The sequence below is a fragment of the Bombina bombina genome, chromosome 1 (assembly GCF_027579735.1).
Source record: "Bombina bombina isolate aBomBom1 chromosome 1, aBomBom1.pri, whole genome shotgun sequence".
In the NCBI taxonomy this organism is placed as follows: Eukaryota; Metazoa; Chordata; class Amphibia; order Anura; family Bombinatoridae; genus Bombina; species Bombina bombina.
In genome coordinates this window covers 795,432,952-795,459,186 of record NC_069499.1, presented here as the reverse complement: position 1 = coordinate 795,459,186, position 26,235 = coordinate 795,432,952, and the positions used below count along the sequence as shown (strand labels likewise).

General features: G+C 40.8%; 1 protein-coding gene and 1 long non-coding RNA gene across 2 annotated transcripts in view; one reads left to right on the top strand and one right to left on the bottom strand.

Annotated features, from left to right (window-relative positions):
• Positions 1-12,207, bottom strand: part of LOC128639843 (uncharacterized) — a 38,026-nt gene extending 25,819 nt beyond the window's left edge. The window contains exon 1 of the long non-coding RNA XR_008399266.1: positions 12,153-12,207. This is a non-coding gene — a long non-coding RNA (uncharacterized LOC128639843). The remainder of the gene's footprint in view (positions 1-12,152) is intronic.
• A 125-nt stretch (positions 12,208-12,332) lies between these two features.
• Positions 12,333-26,235, top strand: part of UTP14A (UTP14A small subunit processome component) — a 57,252-nt gene continuing 43,349 nt past the window's right edge. The window contains exons 1-4 of the mRNA XM_053699354.1: positions 12,333-12,425; positions 13,265-13,346; positions 16,323-16,393; positions 16,522-16,586. Of these exons, the coding sequence (XP_053555329.1) occupies positions 12,403-12,425; positions 13,265-13,346; positions 16,323-16,393; positions 16,522-16,586 (241 nt within the window). The 5' untranslated portion in view covers positions 12,333-12,402. The remainder of the gene's footprint in view (positions 12,426-13,264; positions 13,347-16,322; positions 16,394-16,521; positions 16,587-26,235) is intronic.

Genomic DNA, 26,235 nt, shown 5'->3' with positions numbered 1-26,235 from the left:
CTTCAGAAGCTTTGCAATTTTAAGGGTGCTGCATCCCTCTGCAAGATATCTCACTATTTTTGACATTTCTGAGCCTGTCAAGTCCTTCTTTTGACCCATTTTGCCAAAGGAAAGGAAGTTGCCTAATAATTATGCACACCTGATATAGGGTGTTGATGTCATTAGACCACACCCCTTCTCATTACAGAGATGCACATCACCTAATATGCTTAATTGGTAGTAGGCTTTCAAGCCTATACAGCTTGGAGTAAGACAGCATGCATAAAGAGGATGATGTGGTCAAAATACTCATTTGCCTAATAATTCTGCACTCCCTGTATATATATATATATATATATATATATATATATACACACACACATACATACATACATACACATTTAAATTAGCGGAGCCATCTGAGGGGCGGGGTTAGTGCCCCACCATCTTCAAAAGTCACCAGCCACCACTGAGTACTGGGCTCTGTTCTTTTTAATATTTTTATTAATGACTTGGAGTAAATAGCAACATCTCTATTTTTGCAGATGATACAATGTTGTGTAAGGTCATAGGTCAGTGCCGGATGAAACTTCTTTACAAGGCGATCTACAAAGATTAGAAGAATGGGAAGGTAAATGGAAAATTAGATTTATACTGGAAAATACAAGGTTCTACATTTTGGAAGTAAAAATAAGCAGGCAATCTATTATTTAAATAGGACTAGACTAAAACAGAGGAGGAAATGGATTTGGGAGAACTTATAAATAACAAGCTAAAGATAGGTACACAATGCAGGGCAGCGGTTTCTAAGGCTAATAAGATACTAGCATGTATTAAGAGTCATTGATGCAAGGGAGGAAAGCATAATTCTGTCACTATACAAATCCCTGGTCAGACCTCACCTTGAGTATGGAGTGTAGTTCTTGGGACCAATCTCAAAAAAATACATTGCAGACTTAGAAAAAGTTAAGAGAAGGGCCACAAAATAAATAAGGGCAATGGAGAATTTATGGTATGAGAAGAGGTTAGCCAAACTGGGTCTGTTTTCTCTAGACAAAAGGCACTTGAGAGGTGACATGATTACTTTATAGAAATACTTTATATAAATATAATATTTTCTCATATCCCACTCGGCAGTATATTTGACCAGCACTTCGCCTCCTTGAACCCCCCAGGTGGAGGCAAAAAAGATACTGGAGATGGGGGAATTTCAGCTTCCATGTGTAAGAATGCATACACTGGGCGTGTTATTGTGAGATTTAGGAACTCCTTCACCGGCATGTAACAGCCAATCAGCACTTGGCAAATATCCTGCCGAGAGAGGATCTGCGAAAATGCCTGTTGCCTCCATTCTCAGTTACCCAGCCAGAGCTTTTGCTTCACACTCTGGTGGATGCCCCTTGCCTTTTAGTTGCAAGCATTCCCCCACGTCAATCAGAAACCAATGTTTTTTTAATATTATTTACTGAGCAAAGCAAAAAACTAGATGCAGTTTTATATATATATATTTAATGTACTAAGGAGAGAGATAAAGACTTTATCTTATCAGATTCAACACTATAATACTCAAATCAGAGTTTATTATTATTATTATTATTATTATTATTAAGAGTGGTGCAGACCCTCAAAATGTAATATACTTAAAAATAGAAAAATGAAGACACCATAAGACTTTGGAAAATCCTTTATAAAAATGTATTTATTTAGCAAGATGCATTATGTGTGGAAATCATATGCACATATCCATACAACACATAAAAAGTTCCCTGCACAATTAGCTGGCCAGCAAAATAAAGACTAGTAGTTTGTATCAAAAAACTCAGTCTGCTTATAGCACATCAAGTAATAAAGCATGCTCAGTAATTTACAAAAAGTGTGCACAAACATCCAACCTGCATAATAACATAGCGAAACCGCCAAGTTTTCAACAATTGCAGGGATTGGAACAAAGGAATTCATAAGCTTGTAGATTCAAAACCAAATAGTATAATAAACTTAGCATATTCAGGGGTAACTTTAAGAAAAAAATTACTATGTAACAGTTCCCAATTTCCAGGAATGGTTTGCAACAATGTGTGTCAGCAAAGTCTGAAATTCTATGTACTTTCAAGGAAGTTAGCTGTACAAGTTAAATACAGATAGAAACAAAGACCGGGTTCCACTTCCATCCGTCTCCAAATTGCGATGCACAAGTTTTTCTTGGTGTTCTTACCAGAGCTTCAACAGGATAGCTGTACCCACAGGTGTCCTTATCCGACACCGCTTACCCACGTCGGGTTGCACACTTCCTGAGGTAAGAGACAGCTGTTTGCCTGAAGGACCCCAATCCTGAGGTTGTCCTTAGCTGCCTGTACGCTTTTTCAAATCTGATCTCCCAGGTAGATGCGATCCTTCTTGTGTCACTTTTCTCCTCCTGAGATTGGTATCTGTTAGAGATGATTACTACTTGTGCTGCAAAAATGAGGTGTTAGCCATAATTTCTTTCTTTCCTTGATAATTGATTAAGCCACTCAGGTGTCAAGTAGCATTTAAACCTTTGCCATTCTGTGGAATAGTAGTAGGTTGGATAGCTTATGAATATTAGCTTTGCGAAATAAATGCTGGGTAGCAAAGAGTGCAGAAAAGCTGGTTAAAAGGAGCTTGCCAACTCACGTTTCTTCCCCATTTGCTCCAACATACAGGGGCTTCGTCAGGGCTAGTGAAAATGCTATACAGGTGCTCTTATTTATACCTATATGTCCCTCCTACTTTTGTGACATCATCAATCACATTACATTTGTATATACATAATTACAAAACGTTAGTTAATCTATAAAACACAATGTGACATACGAAAATATGTGCACTTGATATCAGCATTCTCTCTACCTAACGGATATTCAATGCAGATGAAATAAAGTTAAAGATTAAAGAATTCAGATTTGTTTTTGTTTTTCAGGGGATAAACCATACAGAGAATATTGCTTATAAAGTTATAAATTGTTACCATAATTTTGTTACAAAAAGGAAGCAAACTCTAGTTTGTCGTTTAAACCTCTTGGATATTTTGTTTTCGAGGTAAAAATCCAGCGAGTTTCTTTTTGTAGCACAACCACATCATTATTGCCCCCTCTACCGTTTGTAATGCCTTTATCTATAGCCATTATTTTAAGGGAAAATGCATTTGATTCATGGTGTGTAGCAAAATGTCTCACAAAACACTTGTATCTCTGCTGCACAAAATATCATCTCTATGTTCCTGAATTCTTTCTTTCAGAATTCTTTTTGTTTTTCCCACATATAATTTTGGGCAGGAACAATGTAATAAATAAACAACCCCTATGGAATTACAGTTGAAGAAATATTGTACATCATATTCCCTCACTCTCCCTGCAGAGACATTCTTGGATTTTTCCATAAAGGGGCAGTACACACATTGGCCACAAGGGTAATTACCATTTACATCTCTGTCCTTTCTAAGCTAGTCAGCCATAGATGGACTTTTATTGTACATGCTTCTCACCAGTTTATCTTTTAAATTTGGGGATTTTCATGCCACCATTTGTGGATATGGCCCTACCTTCTCTTTTATTTTATCCTCAAATGTCAAAAGATGCCAATGTCTTTGCATAATTGTTCAAATGGCATTCCATTGGCAATTGAAGATATAGATAAATCTTATCTTATCAGTGGTAGGGGAACTTTCATTTATTTTATACAAAATGTCATCTCTTTGCAATTTTTCCACTTTTGTCATTGCATTGTTTATACAATTGTTTCAATATCCCCGATCTAAAAAACGTGTTTTAACCAAAGCAGCATGTTTGTCATATTTTGCTTTTGATGAGCAATTTCTTTTTAGCCTAAGAAATTGGCCATATGGAATTCTCTTCTTTAGATGATCTGGATGACTACTAGTTGCGTACAACATACGAATACAAAATAGAATGTTTTCTATAATTCTCGGTAACAATGTTGTTTTCTTCTTTGCTGATCAAAACATCCAGGAATGGTAGACTTTTCTCATATTCACATGTCAGAAAAGTATTTTTGTCATTATTTAGAGCATTAGCAAATTATTTTAGACCTTGAAGTGGACCATCCATCTAAGGGCACAAGAAGAGTATTCGTCTTTACGCTAATACCATTTAATTTTCTAAGAAGGTCAGCAGTGTCTTTCACATATGATGGGATAGTCAAGAGAAAGTTTCTTAAAAAATGGTCCACATAGTTTCCTATGCCTTCTGTAATGCTGCCTATCCCCGACACTATGGGGCATCCTGGGGAGCATTTCATGTTTTTATGTAATTTGGGTATAACATAGAACATGGGAATGATTGGATACTCAGAGTACATGCACGTTAATTCCTTCTGTGAGATGAGTCCTTTTAACTTCACATCATGCAATATCCTAAATAAGGTATATTGCATTTCTTTGATAGGGTTTATTTTCAGTTTCTCATATTGGCTCCTGTCACCAAGTTAACGTTTAACTTCTTTAGTGTACATGGTCTCATCCATGATCACGAGATTCCCGCCTTTGTCCGCAGGTTTGATTATGATGTTAGGGGACAACATGAGATCCTGAAGGGCCCTTCTTTCAGGGGGGGCTGAGACTATCATTAATTATTAGATTTTCAGGTAGTGTTTCAAGAATCTTCTTCAACTAGTTTAACAAAATAGTTAACAGCTGGTATAGTTGCTAGGGAGGGCATTTAGTTAGATTTAGGTCTAAAGTCTGTCTTAGTTAGAAAATCTTCAGTCTGACCCTGACTTTCATTGCCTTCATCTAGGAGAGAATTTAAACTTTCCTGATCTACTGTAGCTAGGGTTTTATCTTTCAGCTCACCTCTATTTAGAGTCTGTGAGAGAACTATTAAAAGATTACGATCTTTTATTAATTCAAACTTATTTATTTTTGCTACTGGACTAAATTACAAACCTTTTTTTTAGGAGTTTGATATGTGCTAAGTTTAAGGGAAAATTTTACAGGTTTACAACCTGTAGTTCATCTTTATCATGGGTACTTAAAAGTCCCTGTATCTTCCTCTCCTGGGTCTCCCTCTCTCTACTTGCCTCTCTTGGTTGTTATACTCTCTCCTCCCTCTCGTCTGTCTCATTAGATACCGTCTTTCTCTGGTAGACATAATATTTTGTTGTATTTTTCCTCTGACTCCCCTCCTCCTCCATCTCTTAAAGGGTAACCAGATGGCGTTTATATCTGCCTGCAATCTAGCAATGCTATTCTTAGCTTCCTCATTTGGTTTATTAAAGTTCGGATCTTTTTCAAATTTGTTTACATTTGCGAAAGCTAAATCTACCTCGATTTTAACTTTCTCCAATCTCTTGTCATTTCTAGTCACCATCATTTCCATTAAATCTTTGGAGACAGCTGACAGTTTACCATTCCATTCCTCAACAAAGGAGTCCCCTTCTTCATCTTCCTCATTTCTAGCTCCTGGATCTAGGAACAGTCTTAGACCACTTGGAACAATTTTATTTTTCACGTAGTTGTTCTCTGCTCTAATTTTGAGTTGTCTATTTAGACATTGTCTGTACTTTTTAAATGCAGTACACACATTAAAGCATTCTTCATCTGTACTTCTTATTTCAGTGTTATTACTTTGTGTCAAAGATTCATTTAACTCTGCCTCCCAAACCTCATCAGATAGAGTGAATGCCATAGTTCCACCCACAATGCATCAAAAACTCACAACACATCAGACTTAGTAACTGCGACCTAGACAATAATGGCTTTAGGCCACGCCCCCATCCAGGGACATCCCACTCCCATCACATCTTCCCCTTTTTCAAAGGATAAAGCATACATTTTTGTAGAGTACAACAAATAACAAGTTATAAGAGAATATATATGAACAACAAGAAATACAATCCTGTCTTGGACATCGGGGTAGTCTACCCTAGTCCACAGTGACCATGGGATTATTCTGCCTATTCTTCTGGTCACTGCTCTAACTACAGCGCTAATCCCAGTAATAGGCTGGAAGTTTCACCACTCTTCCACTTGATGCCATTTTATATTAACTATCCTCTAATACTGAAGAAGGTAATTGAGGGTCTGCTGGAAGCAAAGAAGTATCCCCGCTGTGGTCTTGCTGAGGGGAAGTTACCCCTCTTAAAACAGGGGATCCCACTGGCTGTGGCTCTGAGGCATCCATTCCCAAACTATCAGGTACTGGCTGAAGATGTCTTCTATTTCAAAGTGTGACTGTCCCTCCTTCAGTAAGGACTACATAAGACCTTGGTTCTGGAGAGTGTCCTATTACGGTAGCAGGCATCTTCCATTTCTTCTCATCATCCAATTTAACTCTGACATTTTGACCCACATTCAAAAACCCATGGCTTAGATGTGAGTCGCCCTATAGGCCAAGAGGGCTAGGTACAGATCAAATTACTTCAGAATGAACTTGGTTGTTTAAACTGCCATTTCGGCCATTCCATTGGCCTGCGGGTAATGCAGACTTGACGTAGAATGGATGAAATCAAATTCACTGCTGAAAGATCTGAAGTCCATGGAAGCAAACTGCACTCACTAGCTCCATCGGTATGCCCCACTGGGCGAACAAGCTTTTGAGACGAGTGATAACAGCCAGGCTGGTGGTCTCATTCAGGGTTGCAATCTCCAAATACCTGGAATAGTAGTCGGTCACAACCAGGTACTTCTTCCCATGGAGTTCACACAAATCTGTGGCTATCTTCTGTCACAGGCCTGTAGGCAGCAGGTAAAAATTAAGGGCTCTCTTCTGAGTAGGCCGGCATTCCCAGCAAAAGGCACATTTTGACACGTGGCTTGCAATGTCGGTTCTGATCCCAGGCCCCCATACTGCTGTAGTTGCCCTTTCTCTTTTTTTTTTTTTTATATACCACCCATGTTCATAGCGCTGTGGAACCTGTTGGCGCTCTACAAATACCTGATAATAATAATAATAATAATAATAAAATAACATGTACCCACATGGTGAATTTTCTCTGTTTGTACTTGCAGCTGGCAAGAAATTTCCCTGCACAATCAATGCAGCCACCAGGACTATGAACTTTCGTTGTAACTTTCGCCAGCTGAGGCTGTTGAGGCAGTTTTATGAATACTGCAAGGGACATAACAGTGATGTCTGCTCCTGTGTCAATCTAGAAGGCAAACTTGGCTCCCATTACAGTAAGGGTAACCCGCCAATCTTCATCTGAACCAAATTGTTTAACAACAGACCCTACAAAGGACACATCTTGAGCCTCCTGGTCACTATCCACCTGCATCTCCTTAATGGACTCAGTTTTACACACCACTTCAAAAAAGCCCATCCGGTTACACTTTCTACATCTTGTATCTTTAGCGGTGCATATGACATTCTGATCATGGGTATGGTTACACCGCGTGCAGTGAGCCTGCTGCACCTATCCACTTCTGGGCCTATCTGTTGCACTTGGTCTACCGCTTACACTGTGCCTTTCACCTGCAGCTCTTCTGAACTGATGCACTTCATCCACAATACTCTCAGACCTTATGTCAGCACTTTGCTTTTTCACCAGTTCACTCTTGCGGGCCATCCTAATAGCCCCATCTAACGTCAATTCAGCCTCCAACTGTAGCGTCAGAGAGACCTCAGCATCTGCAATTCCTATAACTATTCTGTCTCTGATTTGCTCTTCTTTAGCAACACCAAACTCACAGAATAGTTCATACAGGCTGCACACAAATGACTCCACAGATTCTCCCACACGCTGAGCGCATTTATGGAAACAGGCCCTTTTATGAATCACATTACGTTTGGGTACAAAGTCAGCACTGAGTTTGTTCATGACTATTTCAAAGTCAAGCTCTTCCCCTTCTTGGAATGTAAAGGCATTAAACACCGGCTCCACATCATTCCCCATAGAGTATAAAAGAGAATTAACTGAAATCGTTGACGCCATGTGGGCCAAGCTGCAGGCTGATAGAAATCAAAAGGCTCAGGTGGGGTAAACTTCAACATCGCCATTAATCAGGAAACAGAAGCGCAGGCAAGTACTGCTGACACCATGTCATGAGATGCAGGACACAGGCAGGATAGAAGGTACAACGCCATTTTAATACAGAGCATAGACGTATACTGTGACAGACCCCTCTGTCAACCTCCCTATGGATTATGGATTCGGGTATTATGTTAAGTCACCCTGTGCCCATTATAGGTACAGGGTGTGAATCCAACAGTACTAAAGGGGTTAACTCTCTCCTTGTTCAGTTTTGAGTAACTGTATTTTCTGATACAGGTTTCGTGGCATCAGCTATTGTTTACTGTAATTAGGTTTAGGTGATAAGCATTCACCTTGTTTAATCACCTCCAGACTGCCAGGTGCCAGGAAGGAATCCATTGTTTTCTTGTGTTTGATTGTCTATTTGATTACGTAATGTAATTCTATTGTATCCCGTAAAAGGGCGTCTTCCCTCTATCTAATGTACTATACTCTTCCAATCTCCCATCTGGTCCCCTAGGGGAGTGTCCACCAGGTGGGAGACCAGCATAAATACCAGGCATATAGCCCTCAATAAAGTAGATTCTGTTTTACCCTCAAGACGGAGCTTGGTCTCGTGTTTGGGGGGAATTAACTGGGTTCGTGTATTGCTAATCCCGTATTCAGGGCATCTTTCATCTGGTATTAACCCTCGATATCAGGGTTATACCATAACAATTGGTGGCAAGCGACGGGATGGTCCTTATCGCCCAGAAGAGCAACTACACATCCGGACCTAATGGGAATACCGTATGAAAGACTGAAAAGAGCCACCCTTAAAGACCTGCTAGAACAACGGGCCGACTGGCCAGTAACCTCAGGAAGAGGGAGATTATTACAATAATGACCGAGATGGACAGAGTACCAGGGACCGAAGGAACCAATGAGCCCAGTATATCAGACAGAACTCCCGAAGAAGCAAGCTTTGACCGGGCGGTTAAAATAAGACTGGCACATTATGGCCCCAACCCGACTGCCGAAATTATCGACCGGGTCATAGCAGCTGTGGAGACCAACCTACTTCGCCAAAGCGGCGCTGCAGCAGCCCAAGTCACAGCAACCCCAGTGGAAAAGAGAAAAGTACATTTTGCAGTTTTAAAAACTTCATGGAAACAGAAGGAGAGATTGATGGGTACCTTGCGGATTTTGAGAGGCAATGTGCCCTACACAAGGTACCCGCAGAGGACTGGGTCACGATATTATCCGGAAAATTATCCGGCCAGGCCAGCGAGGCTTTTTGGGCCATTCCAGATGAAGAAGTCGGGGATTATAATGCTCTAAAAGAGGCTCTGCTCTCCAGGTATGCAATAACACCGGAGGCATACAGGAGACGGTTCAGAGACACTGTTAAACTAGCTGGAGATTCCTACATCGAGTGGGCATGTAGGGTGCACCGCACAGCAGCTCACTGGATGGCGGGGTGCCAAGCCGTATCTGGAGAAGAGGTGCTGCAGCTATTCCTGTTGGAACATTGCTTCGACAAGTTATCCGCAGGAGTTAGAGAGTGGGTTCGGGTCCGTAAACCCTCCAACCTGCATGAAGCTGCTCGCCTGGCAGATGAGTATACGGATGCCCGCAAACTGGACACTGCTACCACTAAGATACCTGCCAGAGTGGAGTACAGACCCACAGTCACCCCAGCAGCTACCAGTTACCAACCCCCGGCGCCCCGCTCTACCACACCGCCTCCAGCCACGAACTATCCTCAGGCAGCCCGGTTCAACTCACGGGACTATTCACAGCCCATTCGGTGCTTCGGATGTAAGCAACTAGGGCACAAAAGACCAGAGTGTCCCCTAAACACAGCGAACCAAGCACAGTCCTGGAGAAGAGCCGCTGGTGGAAACCCATGTAACCCTCAGCCTGCTGCCCACTGTGTAGAGGAAGAAGAATGCTGGGGCATCCTACATCAAGCAGACCCCATGGAAGCTGCCCACTGGGATAACCGGCAACAGCACTGGCAACTGGTTAAAGTGAATGGGAAGGAGGTCAGTGGTCTATGGGATACTGGTGCTACTATGACCTTGCTCCAAAAGAACTTGGTGTCTGAGAACCAGCACACCGGAGACACTGTGGCTGTGAGGGTAGCAGGGGGCGCTGTGTTCCGCCTACCTGTTGCCCGGGTACATTTGGATTGGGGAGTGGGGGATAGACATGTGAATGTGGGGGTCATGAAGGACTTACCAGCTGATGTTCTCCTTGGAAATAACTTGGCCCCCCTTGTTTCTGCCTACGCTCCCATGGGTCCCGCCGATGTTAACCCTGTGACTACCCGTGCCCAGATCCGTGCCGCCGAGACCGACCCACCTGCTGCTAAGCCCCAGGACGCTGAGCTCAGTAAATCTCTATCCGCTATTGATACGTGGAAGTCCCGTTACAACGCGCTGATGGAGAAGAGTCAAGTAGAGGATGAAATGGTCAAGTTAAACAATCACTTAATGGTGCTAGCGGGAGAGAAGAGGAGCGCAGAGGAAAAAGCGCGTTTAGAACGGGAATCTCTGCTAGACAAGCTGCACAGACAGACCGCAGAAAACACCAGCTTCAGAGTGGAACATGAAACATTAAAGACAAACTTAGCGACACTGGATGAGAAGCTGGCGCTGGCTCATAGTGAGATGCAGCAACTCAAGGGCACCCTACATCAGTATGAAGGGCTTGTGGATAAAGAGCAGGTACAAAAAACTTGTAAAGAAGCCGATGAGATTTGTCTCCAACTGGAAAGAAGCGTCTCTGAAAACAAAAACTTGAAGGATTGTTTAGCCCTGGTCTGGGCACTGAAGCACTTCAACTGAAGTTGAACCCTTATTTATACGGACAGGAATTCTCTCTCATAATGGGAATGCAGATGGATTGTCCCGGCAAACTGACATTCCTACCACCTCCTAGTCTGGTCATCCCCAAGTTGACCCGCCAAAGGGTCAAGCCGGGTCTGCCGGAGTGTCCCACCAGGAGGGAGCCGTGTGACAGACCCCTCTGTCAACCTCCCTACGGATTATGGATTCGGGCATTATGTGCCCATTATAGGTACAGGGTGTGAATCCAACAGTACTAAAGGGGTTAACTCTCTCCTTGTTCAGTTTTGAGTAACTGTATTTTCTGATACAGGTTTCCTGGCATCAGCTATTGTTTACTGTAATTAGGTTTAGGTGATAAGCGTTCACCTTGTTTAACTACCTCCAGACTGCCAGGTGCCAGGAAGGAATCCATTGTTTTCTTGTGTTTGATTGACTATTTGATTACGTAATGTAATTCTATTGTATCCCGTAAAAGGGCGTCTTCCCTCTATCTAATGTACTATACTCTTCCAATCTCCCATCTGGTCCCCTAGGGGAGTGTCCACCAGGTGGGAGACCAGCATAAATACCAGCCATATAGCCCTCAATAAAGTAGATTCTGTTTTACCCTCAAGACGGAGCTTGGTCTCGTGTTTGGGGGGAATTAACTGGGTTTGTGTGATGCTGATCCCGTATTCAGGGCATCTTTCATCTGGTATTAACCCTTGATATCAGGGTTATATCATAACATATAGAGACTGCACAACACATCAGACTTAGTAACTGCGACCTAGACTATAATGGCTATAGGCCACACCCCCATTCAGTCACGTCCCACTCTAATCACAGGTGTGTTTGTTTTATGGTGTGTGAGGTGAGACTCAAAAAGTGCTGCACCCCAAAAAAATCTGTTGCCCTAGGCAAGTGCCTTGTTTTCCTAGGCCAAAATACACAATGATCAAATCGATAATGTATCTGTGATAGTGGTAATCATTGCTTTTTTTGTGTACCCTATAAAGTATGGGCTAGTAAAGGGTACAATACAAATAATTGTTTAGTGTATTTTTTTTAGTTTATACACACTTTATGCAACATCATTAAATATGCATATCTGTGCAAACTGAACTGTTTTTTAAAGCTGGTCAGGTTGAGCTGTTTCCTATCATTAGCAACAACCTGGCAATTTTCGAAATTTGAGCTGCACAACCCTTCTCCACTGTAATAAACTAATGCAAAAGGTGCTAGTAGATTGCCAGACTACTCTGTGTCCCCCAAAATACAAAGACACTGTAAATTAAAATAGATAAATTGTGGAACACAAATAAAGCTAATAATATAGCACAGGCGTTCTGTCAGATTTTCCTACCAAACTCCCATTCTTTTTTTAAAATAATAGTTTTAAAAAAATCCGACCTCACGTTATTGCAGTGATCACACTTCGTAATTTCACATTCCTCATGCGCCCTCTGGTGGTTAGGAGAGAACTAAAGACTGCGCTACTTTATACTTTTGGGTATATACGGCTGCCGTACGCAAAGCTAACTACTGGAAAGTTACGTTCTGCGGCGGACGTATTATTGGCAAATTGCTGTAGGAGTTGTAGCTTTGCGGCATCTGTTTCTTCCACGTGTGGGTGAGAGCTGTGAGAAACTGAGGCGATAGAATGGGTCCGGCAAAGAATGGAGGGTGAGTGTGTATATGAGACAGAGTACAGACTGAGAGGGAACGAGTTTAAACAGACTGGCACAGAATATGGACTGACAGCAGACTGACCAAAACATATAGATTCACAAGGTGTATATAGAGGTAAAGAGAGCTGACTGAAGACCTATAACCATAGAGGGTATCGACTGAAGTATAGCTGCCCAATATTTTACCGAACATACGCTGTGAAAGCTGAACAATTTACTTTCTGTGGTTGATGTGAGTTCTGATGATGGCATTTTGCTGACAGAGGTTTCAGAGCCTTTGGTATGATGTGGACACACAACAGACCTAAGGCTCTGTATATGGGATTTAGAGCTTCAGGTCTGATCTAAGGTTCCATAAAGGCATATGAATGGCTATATTCAATTGTGTCTCTGGTCTGATAAGGGCAAATAGATAGCCATTTGATTTTATCTGAATTATAATAGTGAACTTGCATGCTGTTGTCATCTGCTTGTTGTCCACTATTTGTAAGTGGTCAACCTATAACTCTAGTGCATACTCCTAATAGTTCAGACAGCAAGTACACATAGTACAGAAACAACAGAGTGCGCTGACTGTCGGATGGACAGTATTAACTAAGCGGAATGATAAATGCTGATTTGATTAGGTGCACGGTTGTTCTGTAATTAACTATAGTATAAATAGTACAAAATTAAACACAATCACCATTTGTTTGCTAACCTAGAGTTATGCTTAAAAAAAATAAAATCATATACTGGATGACACAAGGAGTGTACAGACTGACAATCTATAGTAAATTTGAAATGTCCTAATTTCAATTACTAATGTGATTTGATTCTGATTTTGTTCAACAGTGATGTCCTTACATTAGATGCAGAGAAAGAAGAAGATGATCTGTTTGTCACAGAGTATCCTGTGAGCGCAAGTGAGGATGAGGTAAATTCATTATCCATCCACTATTTCTCTCTTTACAATTGTGATCTCCATACTCCTTTTTCCTGAAATGCTGCTTGTTCATTTTTGAACCAATGATTAATTGCACCTAATTTCCTGGTCATTCTCCTGCTTATTCTTAAAGGGATATGAAACAGTACTTCTTTAGTAAAAACAAATATGTTGAATCAAAGTACACATAAAAAAACAGACTGTGAAAAAAACTGCAAACAACTTACTAGTTTTCTTGCAAAATGAGAATTTCTCATTGCAGCCACTGCCGATCCTCTTCCGGCATCTACTCCTTTCTTTAGCCGAGCAATGACAAAACCGGCTTCCTCCAATTGTTGCGTGCCCCATCTGGTGTCTTGCTCATGGGGCACGCAACGATTGGAGGAAGCCGGGTTTGTCATTGCTCTGCTAAATAAAGGAGATGCGGATGGAGGAACGGCAGTATGTTTACCATAGCTCAGTGTAAAATGTTTTAAAACTGAAGCGTCTTTGTAAAGTTTAATGAGTTAAAGTGCCCCTGTTTTTAAGTTTTTGTTTTTTTTTGATACTGGGCAATAATTCATTAAACTTTACAATCGCTTTCAAATTAAGCCCTGGCGCACTGTTCTGGAGCCCCCAAGACCCCCCCCCCCCCCTGCTGGTGCTTGATGCTGCCAGCTGCACCAAAAATGTAGCCCGGTGTGGCTGGTTTATGCCAGTCTGCATGACAGTTGTCAGTGTCCGTGCTATGCAGCCCTACTGTAAAGACTGCAGGATCTCAAACGAGTTTTATATACAATAATGCATACACACACAACTTTCAGTGCTGTGCTAGCAGATTTAACTGAGCAGCGAGCAGAGAAAGGATAAAATGTGCATGGGGTATCCAGAAGCCAAGATAAATATTTCTCACCACGTGCATACAAAGCAACAACAGTACAGTAGACTCTCCTTTCATGATTCAGATAGAGAATACAATTTTAAAAAACTTTCTAATATACTTCTTTTATCTTATTTGCTTCATTCTCTTGATATTCCTTCCTGAAAAGCATATCTAGATAGGCTCAGTAGATTCTGATTGGTGGCTGCACATATTTGCCTCATGTGATTGGCTCACCCATGCGCATTGCTATTTCTTTAACAAAGGATATCTAAATATTGAAGCAAATTAGATAACAGAAGTAAATTGAATTTTGTTTAAAATTGTATTCTCTGTCTGAATCATGAAAGAAATTTTTTGGGTTTAATGTCACTTTAACTGAGTTAATAATTACCGCCATAGCCACCACTTCAGACTCGGCTACAACATTACTAGCACTGGGGCCTGCCCGCTTACATTAAACAGCCTTCACAGAGTGTGTTTTGGTGTTATGACACTAAATAATTTTGCAAAGGTTCAAGAAAAATGTCTAGCTCCTAGATTTTAAACAAATTTGTCAAGCACTGCGCTAGAAGATTTATGATATACTGTTTAGGGATGGATACAATCTACACTAACCTTTCCTTATACCAGTTCCTCTTGAACCCCTCTAGCATGTAAGCCGAAGAGCCCAACTGTTTGAAGATCACCTTCTTAAAGGGACACTCAAGTCAAAATAAAACATTTATGATTCAGAAAGATTAGGCAGTTTTAAGACACTTTCCAATTTACTTCGATTATCAAATTTTGCACATCTTTTTATATTCACACTTTCTGGGGAACAAGATCCTACTGAGAATGTGCACAAGCTCACAGGGTATACGTATACTAGTCTGTGATTGGTTGATGTCTGTCACATGATACAGGGGGGGTGGAAAATGTGAGAAAAAATACATTTGTCAGTAAAAATTTTTTACTGCTTATATCAAATTCAGAGTAGGTGCTACTGCATTGTCTTTTTATTGTGCACATGTTAATTATGCAATTATACTGTATTGAGTGGTCCTGTAAGAGCTGACTACAACAGTGTGACTCTTGGCAGGGCCCTCTACCCATTTGATCCCTATATATTTTACCTTGTATACCGCCTATGTTTATAGCGCTGCAGAATCTGTTGGCGCTCTACAAATAACCAATAATAATGATATCAAGCTAGATATGATTTCCTGCAGGGACACAAGCTCCCTTGTAGAGCTGTGGAGCCATCACAAATGTGTTCTAAAAAATAAATAAAAGGTAAAATCCTTTTTAAAATGGTGAACAATACATATTGCAATGATTTCTGTTGAGCATAATCAACGTTATCCCTTTAAAGTGATGGTAAACTTAGGGAGCATATTTTTGTAATTGATAGTTTTTGCATTAAAATGTATAAGCCTTTCTCTGCATTTTGTAAACTACCTGTACATTTTATAATATGTAGTTTATGTCCTGAGCACCTCAGCAGCCTATTTTTCTTCTTGTGACAATTAGTATGGTATCCAATCATACAAATTTATTATATGTAAATGTAAGTAATAAAAATAGATAGCATAATGGAATCAATTAGCATTTACCATCACTTTAACATTCTCTTCTAATTTCCTCCCTCTTTCTTTCCAAATATGTGTATATTATAGGGACATTAAGTCAGTATAGAGTGGGAGTATAAGATAAATGCCACATTAATTCTTTGGAGAAAGGGAACATAAAAATGCACAACCATGCAGAGTAGTTAAATGCATAATTAAATTCCGCTCTGGAGCACATGATCAAAGCTGCTGTACATGGTGGATGAGGCTACACAACACACACATGCTGCCTGTGAGTGGCTCACCTTTTGTGTTCATCTTAGGATTGCTGGAGAAATGCTGCTCTGGACCTGACTGTATGTATTTAACTCCTTTTACAGTGTTTAAGAACTTCACAATATAAAAGCAACAGTATAAAAAGATAATGATCGCTAACACAGAGACTTTTCTTATTGCACTTTTATACCCCTTTAATGTTTATATTCTACATCACATCATCTAGCAGTTATAATAATACAATCTTCAGTGATCTGACTGCTTCATTCATTTAACCTATAGGAAGACAGCGATATTGAGAGAAAGCACCGGAGGCTGCTTGATGCCATCTCATCTCTGGATGGCAAGAAAAGGTCAGTCTATGTCATAAAAACGGAACACTTTTTTTTTCTTGACCCTTTGTTTTGTTAAAGTTTGTTGCTTCTACTGTGTACAACTATTTGGGGGTCATTTTTAATATTTTTTTTATTTATTTTTTTAGGAGGAGGCTGACTGAGCGCACAGAGGCCGGTCTACAAGTGTCGGAATTTGGCATCAGTGCTGAAGGTTAACCTTACTGTGTTTTAAAGGGACAGTCAAGTCCAAAAAAACTTTCATGTTTCAAATAGGGCATGTAATTTTAAACAACTTTCCAATTTACTTTTAGCACAAATTTTGCTTTGTTCTTTTGGTATTCTTAGTTGAAAGCTAAACCTAGGAAGGCTCATATGATAATTTCTAAGCCCTTGAAGACTGCCTTTTATCACATGCATTTTTTTTTTGCTTTTCACAACAGGGGAGAGCTAGTTCATGTAAACCATATAGAAAACATTGTGATCACTCCCGTGGATTGTGGCAGACACTGCACTAAATAAAATGTCATGTGACCAGGGGGCTTTCACAAGATGCTTAGATATAGGTTAATCACAGAGGTAAAAAGGATATTAATATAACAGTGTTGGTTATGCAAAACTGGGGAATGGGTAATACAGAGATTATCTATCTTTTAAAACAACAAAAATTCTGTTGTTGACTGTCCCTTTAATTCTCATTTGCTAGGAGGGATATGGTTTTAACATGACACAATCTTCATTAACAAAGGACAAGACTTTTTATGGTCATGTATTCTGTTTGTGAAATATGTACTGACTAATATATTTTTGAAGAGCTCTCAACATGTGGATTTAATATCATTAGAACGTGATACACTTTTTTGTGTGTATATTTACTTAGATTAGGTGGACATGGGATGCTTACATTTAGTAATTGGGTTCAGTGGACATCTAGTAATCATAGAAACGTTTTCATGAAACATGTATCTAGTTAAATCAAGGAACAAGCTAAAGAAAATCAGTACTCAACTGATACTGGTGTACACCTGTGCAGCACTCACTTTCCTAATGGGCCATTAGAGAGCAATATTCAGGTCGGAGTTGCACTATATTAAAATTTAACCTTTATTAGGATATTTAACATCTAAACAAAACACACACATGAATTTAAAAACGCAAAGGAACTTATCTGGCTGCGAATATATTAGCACTTGTATTGTGGGTAGGATACTATCATGTATTTGTAAATCAATCTAGGCCTAGGATGTCTGTATTAATCCATGGTCTTTAGTTATGCAAATAATTAGAAACAATGTCCTTAGGAGAGTGTTCACGGTTGACAATGATATATACCACACTTGAAATTAAATTGTATTAATCTTACTAAGAAAACCTGGATTCCATACTGAGTTGGTCTAGGCCTGATAATATTGGCACCTATATACGGTATACTAGGTACTAATAATCGCATTGATTCTCCCCTCCTACATATATAATGGAAGGTGCTGTGTGGCCCATTTGCTTAATGTTGTTTGTTTTTATCCTATGAGGAAAACGTTATAATATATTATTATTGCATAAAGCAGACTTGTTACACTTGTATAATCACTATAATATAGTAGGGGGATTTCTGATTTCACTATTATCGTGGTTTAAGTAAAGTCAGCTTGGAATGTTTTGCTGACAAATAATAATTTCAGGTTACTTTAATCAACGTGTGGTGTTATATCTATCACCGTTTAAATCCTTTATACCCTACACATTTATAAATGTGCTTAGCTGCTTTGTTATTTTTAGCCGAGGAGTTAATTCTCAGGTGCTATCTACACGTGCCTATATCTGCAGCGTGTCAACCATTAAATAAGTTTTGGCTAAGCAATTATGTGTACTGCCATTAGATTTAGCCGAAAAATTAACTATGTAGAGCTATGACCACGCACAAACATCTGCAGCGTGTCAATACACTATATTAAATTGTAATATAGTGTAACTCCGACCTGAATATTGCTCTCTAATTAAATGGCCTATTAGGAAAGTGAGTGCTGCACAGGTGTACAACAGTATCAGTTGAGTACTGATTCTCTTTAGCTTGTTCTAACCAGTACACAGAACCCCAGTCTGCATATATAAAGTGTCTGTAGTTTTGTACAAAAAGACTGATAAACAGACAATAGCCATTAACACTGACATTCCTAACTGTGTACTTTGAGTAGTGCCATTAGTACCCCCTTTTTTCTTTTGCAAGTGAAGTCAAGGAAACCTGTCACCTTCTGTACAAATAGTCTCGAGGTCCAATTTCCATCTGTTTCATACGATGGTTATAATTTGATTATTATTACAGTGATATTTTTGTACTGTATTATTAATCCTGATGGGGAAATTACATATTTTTTTAATCACATTATGGTAATACAATGTTAGGCCCTTGAATCGCCATCTGTTTTCAAATACACACAAGTGCTGGAAGAAATTGTATGTTTTAACTTCAGATTGACTGTCTTTATTAATTTAAAGGGACAGTCTACACCAGCATTTTTATTGTTTTAAAAGATAGATAATCCCTTTATTACCCATTCCCCAGTTTTGCATGACCTTGTATCTAAGCATCTTCTGACACATGACTTTTTATTATCTATTGACTTGCATTTTAGCCAATAAGTGCTGTGTTGTGCTGACTCTTAAATAGCTCCCCGGGCATGAGCACAATGTTATCTATATAGTGGCTTAGAAACAGGCAGAAATTTAAAAGGTTTAAATGTTATACATTATATTAAGCTATCAATATTGGTTGTGCAAAGCTGGGGAATGGGTAGTAAAGGCATTATCTTTTTAAACAGTAACACATTTTAGTGTAGACTATCCCTTTTTAAAAACAAAAGGATTTTTTATTACATGCGTGTTTTTAGTATAGATTACACTATTAGAATTTTTGATTACAGTATAATTTTTTTTTTTTTATATATATACCACATTTTTTGTTTGTTAGTTTCTTAACCCCTTAACGACGCATGTCGTACAGGGTACGTCTTACACAAGCTGGTCTTTAAAGACCAGCGACGTACCCTGTACGTCGTTAAGGGTTTCAAGCGTCTGGAAGCGATCCTGATCGCTTCCAGACGCTTTCAAGGTATTGTAGTGATGCCTCAATATTGAGTCATCACTGCAATACCTTTTTAGGCACACCGATGCAGAGAGAGCCACTCTGTGGCCCTCTCTGCATCGGCCAGTGATGGTGCCGATCGTTGGTGGGTGGGAGCCATTGCAGGGAGGTGAGTGGGTGGCCCATCACTGGGGAACTTCCTTCCGGCTGTTTACTATGCCGGGTGCGCGCAGGAGCGCGCGCTGGAGGTGAGGGGCGCGTGCGCGCGATCGCGATCTAAGGCAATTGTGATGTGAATTTTTTTTTGCTGGAAGAGGGTGGTGGGTACAGAGGAGGGGTGATCAAGGAGTGATCTGGGAGGGTGAGGGTGTAGGGTATGGAGGGGGGCAGCTACACTACAGAAAATGTTAGGTTTAAAAAAAAAAAAAAAAAAAAAAAAAGTTATTTTGCAAAGTGGGTACTGGCAGACAGCTGCCAGTACCCAAAATGGTGACTAATAGTTAGTGGGGGGAGGGTTAGAGAGCTCTTTGGGGGGGATCAGGCAGGTTAGGGGCTAAGGGGGGGATCCTACACAGCAGAATATGATTATTATTTTTTTTAAATAATAAAAAAAACAAATTAAAACTTTTATTTTAGTACTGGCAGACTTTCTGCCAGTACTTAAGATGGCGGGGAAAATTGTGGGGTGGGGAAGGGAAGAGAGCTGTTTGGGAGGGATCAGGGGGTGGGATGTGTCAGGTGGGAGGCTGATTTCTACACTAAAGCTAAAATTAACCCTTCAAGCTCCCTACAAGCTACCTAATTAACCCTGTCTCTGCTGGGCATAATACAAGTTTGGTGCGCAGCAGCATTTAGCGGCCTTCTAATTACCAAAAAGCAATGCCAAAGCCATATATGTCTGCTATTTCTGAGCAAAGGGGATCCCAGAGAAGCATTTACAACCATTTGTGCCATAATTGCACAAGCTGTTTGTAAATAATTCCAGTGAGAAACCCAAAGTTAGTGAAAAAGGGAACAATTTTTTTTATTTGATCGCATTCGGCGGTGAAATGGTGGCATGAAATATATCAAAGTTGGCCTAGATCAATACTTTGGGTTGCCTACTACACTACCCTAAAGCTAAAATTAACCCTACAAGCTCCATACAAGCTACCTAATTAACCCCTTCACTGCTGGGCCTAATACAAATGTGGTGCACAGCAGCATTTAGCGGCCTTCTAATTACCAAAAAGCAACGCCAAAGCCATATATGTCTGCTATTTCTAAACAAAGGGGATCCCAGAGAAGCATTTACAACCATTTGTGCCATAATTGCACAAGTTGTTTGTAAACAATTTCAGTGAGAAACCTGATATTTGTGAAAAAGTGAACAATTTTATTTATTTGATCGCATTTGGTGGTGAAATGGTGGCATGAAATAGACCAAAATGGGCCTAGATCAATACTTTGGGTTGTCTACTAAAACAAAAATATACATGTCAAGGGATATTCAGGGATTCCAGACAGATATCAGTGTTCCAATATAACTATCGCTTATTTTGAAAAAAAAAATGGTTTGGAAATAGCAAAGTGCTATTTGTACTTATTGCCCTATAACTTACAAAAAAAGCAAAGAACATGTAAATATTGGGTATTTCTAAACTCAGGACAAAATTTAGAAACTGTTTAGCATGAGTGTTTTTTGGTGGTTGTAGATGTGCAACAGATTTTGGGGGTCAAAGTTAGAAAACGTGTCTCTTTCTCTTGCAAGGTGTATCCAGTCCACGGATTCATCCTTTACTTGTGGGATATTCTCATTCCCTACAGGAAGTAGCAAGCTGTCCATATAGCTCCCCCTCTAGCTCCACCCCCCAGTCATTCTCTTTGCTGGCTCTAAGCACTAGGGTCTCTCTCGGGAGTGTAAAGTGAATGTGGTGTTAGAATTGTAGTTTTATTATCTTCAATCAAAAGTTTGTTATTATAAATGGTACCGGTTCGTACTATTTACTCTCTAGCAGAAAAGTGATGAAGATTTCTGCTTAGAGGAAAATGATTTTAGCATGTTGTAACTGAAATCCACTGCTGTTCGCACACAGGACTGAGGAGTACCAGAAAACTTCAGTTGGGGGGAACAGTTTGCAGGGTGATCTGCAATAAGGTATGTTCAGTCATTTATTTCTAGACAAGACTGAGATAATGCTAGAAGAGACTGACACTATCCCCATGAGGGGAGGGTAAGCTATGTTCACAGACTTAGTAAGCAATTGAATGCTTACATAATAGGGCTAATATACTGGTTGACACTTATTCAGGGCAATCGATTGTTTGGCTAAGGAAAAATCGTTTTTGCAAGACACTTTGAAAGCCCTTTTGGGTTTTTTTCTGGGGTTATTACCACATGGCTGTTTTTTTTTTTAGTCAGGAGTGATTTACTAGGCCTCACAGCTCCAGAGTAGAGTGGGAGGGGCCTAATTTCACGCCTCAGATGCGCACTTAGAATTGCAGATAAGTTCATGCTGTTTCACATGGAGGGTCCTGCTGATGTTTGAGGGCCTAAAAGAAGCTATATTCCCCCAAATCTCTGTGTTTTACTTAGGGAGGTATTAGCTACTCTGGATGACTGTGACCCTTTGGTGATCCCAGAGAAATTGTGTAAAATGGACAAGTACCTAGAGGTCCCTGTTTACACGGATGCGTTTCCGGTCCCTAAGAGGATTGCGGATATCGTTACTAGGGAGTGGGATAGGCCAGGTGTCCCTTTTGTCCCCCCTCCTGTTTTTAAGAAAATGTTCCCCATATCTGACCCCATGCGGGACTCGTGGCAGACGGTCCCTAAGGTGGAGGGGGCTGTTTCTACACTAGCTAAACGCACAACCATACCAATTGAAGACAGTTGTGATTTTAAAGACCCTATGGATAAAGAATTAGAGGGTTTACTTAAGAAAATTTTTGTTCAACAAGGTTTTCTTCTCCAACCTATTGCCTGCATTATTCCTGTAACTACTGCAGCTGCTTTCTGGTTTGAGGCGCTGGAAGACTCGCTTCAGACGGAGACCTCATATGAGGAAATTATGGATAGAATTAAGGCTCTAAAGCTAGCTAATTCTTTTATCACTGATGCCGCTTTCCAAATGGCTAAGTTAGCGGCAAAAATTTCAGGTTTCACCATTTTGGCGCGCAGGGCGCTATGGCTAAAGTCCTGGTCGGCCGATGTGTTGTCTAAATCCAAGCTTTTGAACATTCCTTTCAAAGGGAAGACCCTATTCGGGCCTGAATTGAAAGAGATTATTTCAGATATCACTGGGGGGAAAAGGCCATGCTCTCCCTCAGGACAAAGCCTTAAAACAAAGAACAAAGGGTAAACAGGCCAAAAAGCCTGCAGCTGCCACCAAGACAGCATGAAGGGGTAGCCCCCGATCCGGGACCGGATCTAGTAGGGGGCAGACTCTCTCTCTGCACTCAGGCCTGGACAAGAGATGTACACGATCCTTGGGCATTAGAGATTGTAGCCCAGGGATACCTTCTAGAATTCAAGGACTCTCCTCCAAGGGGAAGGTTCCACATTTCTCGTCTGTCTACAGATCAGACAAAGAAAGAGGCGTTTTTACGCTGTGTAGATCTACATACAATGGCAGTGATCCACCCAGTTCCAATTGCAGAACAAGGACTGGGGTTTTACTCAAACCTGTTTGTGGTTCCCAAAAAAGAAGGAACTTTAAGACCAATCCTGGATCTCAAAATTCTAAAGAAATTCCTCAGAGTCCCATCTTTCAAGATGGAGACCATTCGGACAATCTTACCAATGATCCAGGAGGGTCAATATATGACTACCGTGGATCTAAAGGATGCGTATCTGCACATTCCTATCCACAAAGATCATCACCAGTTTCTCAGGTTCACCTTTCTGGACAAGCATTTTCAGTTTGTGGCTCTTCCTTTCGGGTTGGCCACTGCTCCCAGAATTTTCACAAAGGTGCTAGGGTCCCTCCTGGCGGTTCTAAGACCGCAGGGCATAGCAGTGGCGCCTTACCTAGACGACATCTTAATTCAGGCGTCAACTTTCCAAAGAACCAAGTCTCACACGGAGATTGTATTGGCCTTTCTGAGGTCTCACGGGTGGAAGGTGAACATCAAAGAGTTCTCTCTCCCCCCTCACAAGAGTTCCATTCCTAGGAACCCTGATAGACTCGGTAGAAATGAAAATATTTCTGACGGACGTCAGAAAGCTAAAACTCTTAACTACTTGCCGAGCTCTTTATTCCATTCCTCGGCCATCTGTGGCTCAGTGCATGGAGACAATCGGACTAATGGTTGCGGCAATGGACATAGTCCCTTTTGCTCGGATACACCTCAACTAGCGGCGGCCAAATTCATCAGATTTCAGTCGGACAACATCACGACTGTAGCTTACGTCAATCATCAGGGGGGAAGAAAGAGTTCCCTAGCGATGACGGAAGTAACCAAAATATCAGGTGGGCGGAGGATCACTCCTGCCATCTCTCAGCAATTCACATCCCAGGAGTAGACAACTGGGAGGTGGATTTTCTAAGTCGTCAGACTTTTCATCCGGGGGAGTGCGAACTCCACCCGGAGGTATTTGCCCAGCTGACTCAGCTATGGGGCACCCCAGAGTTGGATCTGATGGCGTCCCGTCAGAACACCAAACTTCCTCTCTACGGGTCCAGGTCCCGGGAACCCCAGGCTGAATTGATAGATGCTCTAGCAGCGCCTTGGTCCTTCAATCTGGCTTATGTTTTTCCACCGTTTCCTCTCCTCCCGCGTCTGGTTGCCAGAATCAAGCAGGAGAAGGCTTCGGTGATTCTGATAGCGCCTGCGTGGCCACGCAGGACTTGGTATGCAGACCTAGTGGACATGTCATCTGTCCCACCATGGACACTGCCAATGAGGCAGAATCTTCTAATACAGGGTCCGTTCAAGCATCCAAATTTAGTTTCTCTACGTCTGACTGCTTGTAGATTGAACGCTTAATTCTATCAAAGCGTGGGTTCTCTGAGTCAGTTATAGATACTCTGATTCAGGCTAGAAAGCCTGTCACCAGGAAAATCTACCATAAGATATGGCGGAAATATCTTTGTTGGTGTGAATCCAAGGGTTACTCATGGAGTAAGATTAGGATTCCCAGGATATTGTCCTTTCTCCAAGAAGGACTGGAGAAAGGATTGTCAGCTAGTTCCTTAAAAGGACAAATATCTGCTTTGTCTATCCTGTTACACAAGCGTCTGGCAGAGGTACCAGACGTTCAAGCGTTTGCTCAGGCTTTAGTCAGAATCAAGCCTGTGTATAAACCTGTGGCTCCGCCATGGAGTTTGAATCTAGTTCTTTCAGTTCTACAAGGGATTCCGTTTGAACCTTTACATTCCATAGACATTTAGTTGTTATCTTGGAAAGTTTTGTTTTTGGTAGCTATCTCTTCTGCTCGAAGAGTTTCAGAATTATCTGCCTTATAGTGTGATTCACCTTACCTGGTGTTCCACGCAGATAAGGTAGTTTTGCGTACCAAGCCTGGTTTTCTTCCTAAAGTTGTTTCTAACAAGAATATTAACCAGGAAATAGTTGTTCCTTAATCCATCTTCGAAGAAGGAACGTCTATTACACAATCTTGATGTAGTTCGTGCTTTAAAGTTCTATTTACAAGCAACTAAGGATTTCAGACAAACATCTTTCTTGTTTGTTATCTATTCTGGTAAGAGGAGAGGTCAGAAAGCGACTGCTACCTCTCTTTCCTTTTGGCTGAAAAGCATCATCCGTTTGGCCTATGAGACTGCTGACCAGCAGCCTCCTGAAAGAATTACTGCTCATTCTACCAGAGCAGTGGCTTCCACATGGGCTTTCAAAAATGAGGCTTTTGTTGAACAGATTTGTAAGGCAGCAACTTGGTCTTCACTGCATATTTTTGCCAAATTTTACAAATTCAATACTTTTGCTTCTTCGGAGGCTATTTTTGGGAGAAAGGTTTTGCAAGCAGTGGTGCCTTCCGTTTAAGGTACCTGTCTTGTTCCCTCCCTTCATCCGTGTCCTAAAGCTTTGGTATTGGTATCCCACAAGTAAAGGATGAATCCGTGGACTGGATACACCTTGCAAGTGAAAACAGAATTTATGTTTACCTAATAAATTACTTTCTCTTGCGGTGTATCCAGTCCACGGCCCGCCCTGGCATTTAAGTCAGGTAAAAAATGTTTTTGTTTAAACTACAGTCACCACTGCACCCTATGGTTTCTCCTTTTTCTTCCTAACCTTTGGTCGAATGACTGGGGGGGGGAGCTAGTGGAGGAGCTATATGGACAGCTTGCTACTTCCTGTAGGGAATGAGAATATCCCACAAGTAAAGGATGAATCCATGGACTGGATACACCGCAAGAGAAAGCAATTTATCAGGTAAGCATAAATTCTGTTTTTTCCATTTTTTCATCATATTTTATAATTTTTTTTTTATGGTAAATTGTAAAATATGATGAAAATAATGGTGTCTTTAGAAAGTCCATTTAATGGCGAGAAAAACGGTATATAATATGTGTGTGTACAGTAAATGAGTAAGAGGGAAATTGAAGCTAAACACAAACACCGCAGAAATGTAAAAATAGCCTTGGTCCTTAAGGGAAAGAAATTGAAAAATGGCCTTGTCCTTAAGGGGTTAATGTTGAAAACAATTTCCTGGAAGAAAAAATGAAGAGGCGCCTAATGGTGCAATATTATTGCGTGTAAGGATTCACAAAAAATCGATACGTAGGGTACAAAGGTGGTGCACAAACTGTGCAGTATAGGCAGGCTGAGAATTCTGAGTTGC